This window comes from Fusarium phalaenopsidis, assembly GCF_050370095.1.
Source record: "Fusarium phalaenopsidis strain FUZ10S chromosome Unknown contig_32278, whole genome shotgun sequence".
NCBI lineage: Eukaryota > Fungi > Ascomycota > Sordariomycetes > Hypocreales > Nectriaceae > Fusarium > Fusarium phalaenopsidis.
In genome coordinates this window covers 1,806-5,033 of record NW_028145417.1, presented here as the reverse complement: position 1 = coordinate 5,033, position 3,228 = coordinate 1,806, and the positions used below count along the sequence as shown (strand labels likewise).

Sequence of the window (3,228 nt, the reverse complement as noted above, 5' to 3'; positions counted from 1 at the left end):
ATGATCAAAATTGGTCGCCCTCTACCTCCCAAATCCAACCCCGATCCCCGGCCCTCCAAACGGCTGAAAACTACCCCTACCCACCCTTCCCGTGAACCCCGTCTATCCACCTCTCCCTCCCTACTTCCCGTCCCCGACGATACCCCATCATCACCACCTAAGCCCGCCAAGTCACCAAAGCCTCCTCCACCTTCCTTCACCGAGGTCGATTCCCTGAGGAAACAGGCGGAGCCCTACCGCCTCGCCGTCGCTGAGCTGCCCATCCATCTCCTCCATTCCGCCTGGTCTCGTGGCAACAACAGGCCCCTCGACCGCAATCACGTCGCCCATCTTTGTCGCTCTTTCCAGAATGGCGGCCTCGCACGTCGAGCCGAGCAGCACTACGTCCAGGTCTCCTGCAGTGCTGCCGCCGTTCAAAAAATGATCGACGCCATCCCAGACGCTGATCAGAGCACTGCCCAAGACCGACGTCAGCATGTGCTATCCTTCAAAAACTGGGCCGACTTCAACGGCGACGAGAAACCTGAGCTCATGGCCGGCCAGCATCGCATCGAGGCTCTGAAAGACTACGTGAAACAGACGGATTCTGATTCGAGCGATTTGTGGTGGATTTGCGAATTTTACGACAAAGGTGTGACCCCTCTTCAATCACCCCCAATCCGCAGATCTTCTCTACCTGATATACTACTTATACATACATAACAAACAATACTCATCCTTATACACAGACACTCTACCAGTCGAACTTGACATCAAGCTTCGTGTCAACCGTCGCGATCTCACCCTGCCCGATACACATGGTCAGATCTGGTTACAGCTCGCCTCCGCCTTTGACCGGGACCCCACTCTATTTTCTGCCGAGAAAAATGTCAACAAGAAGGGTATCGAGAAAAGGATGTTGGATATCCTGTGCCTGACAAGTGAAGCTCGCTTTCCCATCAGCCGTCTCGTCACGCTGTGGAGAAGCGAGCGGTGGAGACCTCGCATTACCCGCTGGTGTCGAACCTCTCTGGGAGAACCACATTCAACATTTCAAAATGGTATCAGATCGCAGGGTACAGATTGGACGATGTGAGTAACTCACCCTTGACATCCGTGATGGACCTACCATTTATTCATTCACCTCTCCCACCCCAGACAGTCTCGGATCAAGCCTTGCCTAGAATAATATGTGGCTAACTTGGGTGTACCATCGTCCTGCACGAGCAGTATTGGTTCGATACGTTCTATCAGATACTCGAAACTTTAAGGGCACTTCCTGCCTCCGCCTCTGAGTCCATTCAGATTTCAGACTGGACCATGCTCGCCTGCAGTCTCAAAAACGACACCTATGATGCTGCAGATGTATACCAAGTCTTTTATCCCAAGGAGGACAGTAGCAGCGGCGATAGCAACTCCACTCCATCGGTTCCTTCCACTGGCAAACCGAGCACAAAGGCAACACGGCGAACCGGATTTCTGACCTCGCTTGACAAGGAAGCCTATGACAGTCTTTGCCGCCATCTTCAACAGAACCTTACTCTTCGTTTTCCGGATGTGCAGCCTTTATTGCGGATCAAAAAGGAGGAAGGCGAGGTCATGGCACAGGTCATGGACCATGTAGTGCGCTGGGTCAACACCCAACCCGCTGATATCATCGGTCTTCACGAGAACAACAAGCCTTTACGACGAGAAGACCTGGTGCCTGCGATCAAAAGTCTCAAGGCGACTGCTTATGGAGACGATTGGTGGACTCGGCTCAGAGAAGACGACGATGTCGATGGCGCCGACGATGTCGCGTCCTGGCTCGACCTGCGTTCACGGACCCTGGAAAGGCAGGTCCTCGACTACGTCCGCAGCCATATGACCGAGTTCAGGGATCCTCGACGAAACACTATCTCGACTTGATGCCAGAAGAACATTATGAGCAATATGCAGAACGCTTCAGCACCGGCGATCTCTGGATGGGCTTATTTCACATCGTCCAACACGCTGTTGGTCCTGCATTTCGTCCGGTGTGGGAGGATTCGATCCCTGAACGCATCGGCGCGGATGACGCGATTCACCAGCCGCAGACTGAGATGCGCCACAGACCACCGGCTTCGGCCATCACACGAGCTATCTGTAGTCAGCTGGGAAATATTCCCGAGGTGAAGGAGAATCCTGCATTGAGAGGCGTGTACGCCTCGAGCGAACTTGGTGCCTATATCGATCATGCTGTCCTCGCATGGGCTTCCGATCGATGCCGCAAAGCAGTGGAAAGCAACGAGTCTGACGAAGGAAATCCTTGGTCAGGCGAAGCACTCCAAGCGATCCAGGCGGCATACCAGGGGTACGAGAGGATCCTGGCAGGAATGACGTCCGCCACTGCAATTTCCGAACACGATGATCAGCAGCAACAGCAGCGGCACTTGCCAGACGAGCGTATCAGCCACGTCCCGAATGAAGTGCTCCGTCAACAACAGGGTGCCGTATCATCGAGCCCCCCATCTTCGCAAAGGTTTGTTCCGATCAACACGGCAGACAGGGCACAGCGTGACAGCGGGCGCACAATGGCCATGGAAGAAGACCTATTACTCCGAATGCAGCAGCGGCAGCAGCGGCGGCAACAGCGCCAGCCATCAAGACATCCTCAACAGCAGCCACCTTCGTTGCCGCCGTTCGCTGGATTGCCTCCAGCCCAGGAGACGGCACTGAGAAGCCCCCCGCCACCAAGACGGAACACATGCAAGGAATGCCGCGGATCACGGTTATCAGCCACCTCCTCAGAAGTCTTACATTGCAGCTGAAGTCGGCCGTCCGTTGCAGAAACTACCAAAGGGAGATGTTGGGAACGGCTGGATCCACCAATCACCAGCAACCAGGACAACGTTACCGAACGGGCGGCCAAGCCCCAGCCAATCCCAGATGACTAGGGCGAGACGACAACGCCAGCGTCACCAGGAACAAGCCCTTAGCTCGCAGCCACAAAAGAGATCATCCTGGATGGATGGGCCTGTAGCGACGTCCGGAAGTAAGCGTTGATCCTTCCGCAGGGCAGGCGGGGCGGCAGCTGGGAACGACGAGCGAGCCATACCCTATACCAAAAGATATACGATTCAATCCGGCGAACCATCGGCAGTCGCACAGCAATAAATAAACAATAAGCAGCAGTAATTAAAATAATAGTAATGATAATAAAAGCCATAATTTTTGACCAAATGTATTGTTTTTAACCCGTGAGAAGTTATTGATACAGCTAGGCTAGGC

The 3,228-nt window shown here is 54.1% G+C and overlaps 1 protein-coding gene across 1 annotated transcript; it reads left to right on the top strand.

Moving 5' to 3' along the window:
- LRP88_00604 (uncharacterized protein) lies at nucleotides 1–1,887 on the top strand (the record flags this gene model as incomplete). The annotated part of the gene is made up of 3 exons (XM_083237311.1): nucleotides 1–631; nucleotides 729–897; nucleotides 1,251–1,887. 3 exons carry the CDS (start codon nucleotides 1–3, stop codon nucleotides 1,885–1,887), a joined length of 1,437 nt encoding a protein of 478 aa, XP_083105816.1.
- Between the last annotated feature and the right edge of the window lie 1,341 nt (nucleotides 1,888–3,228).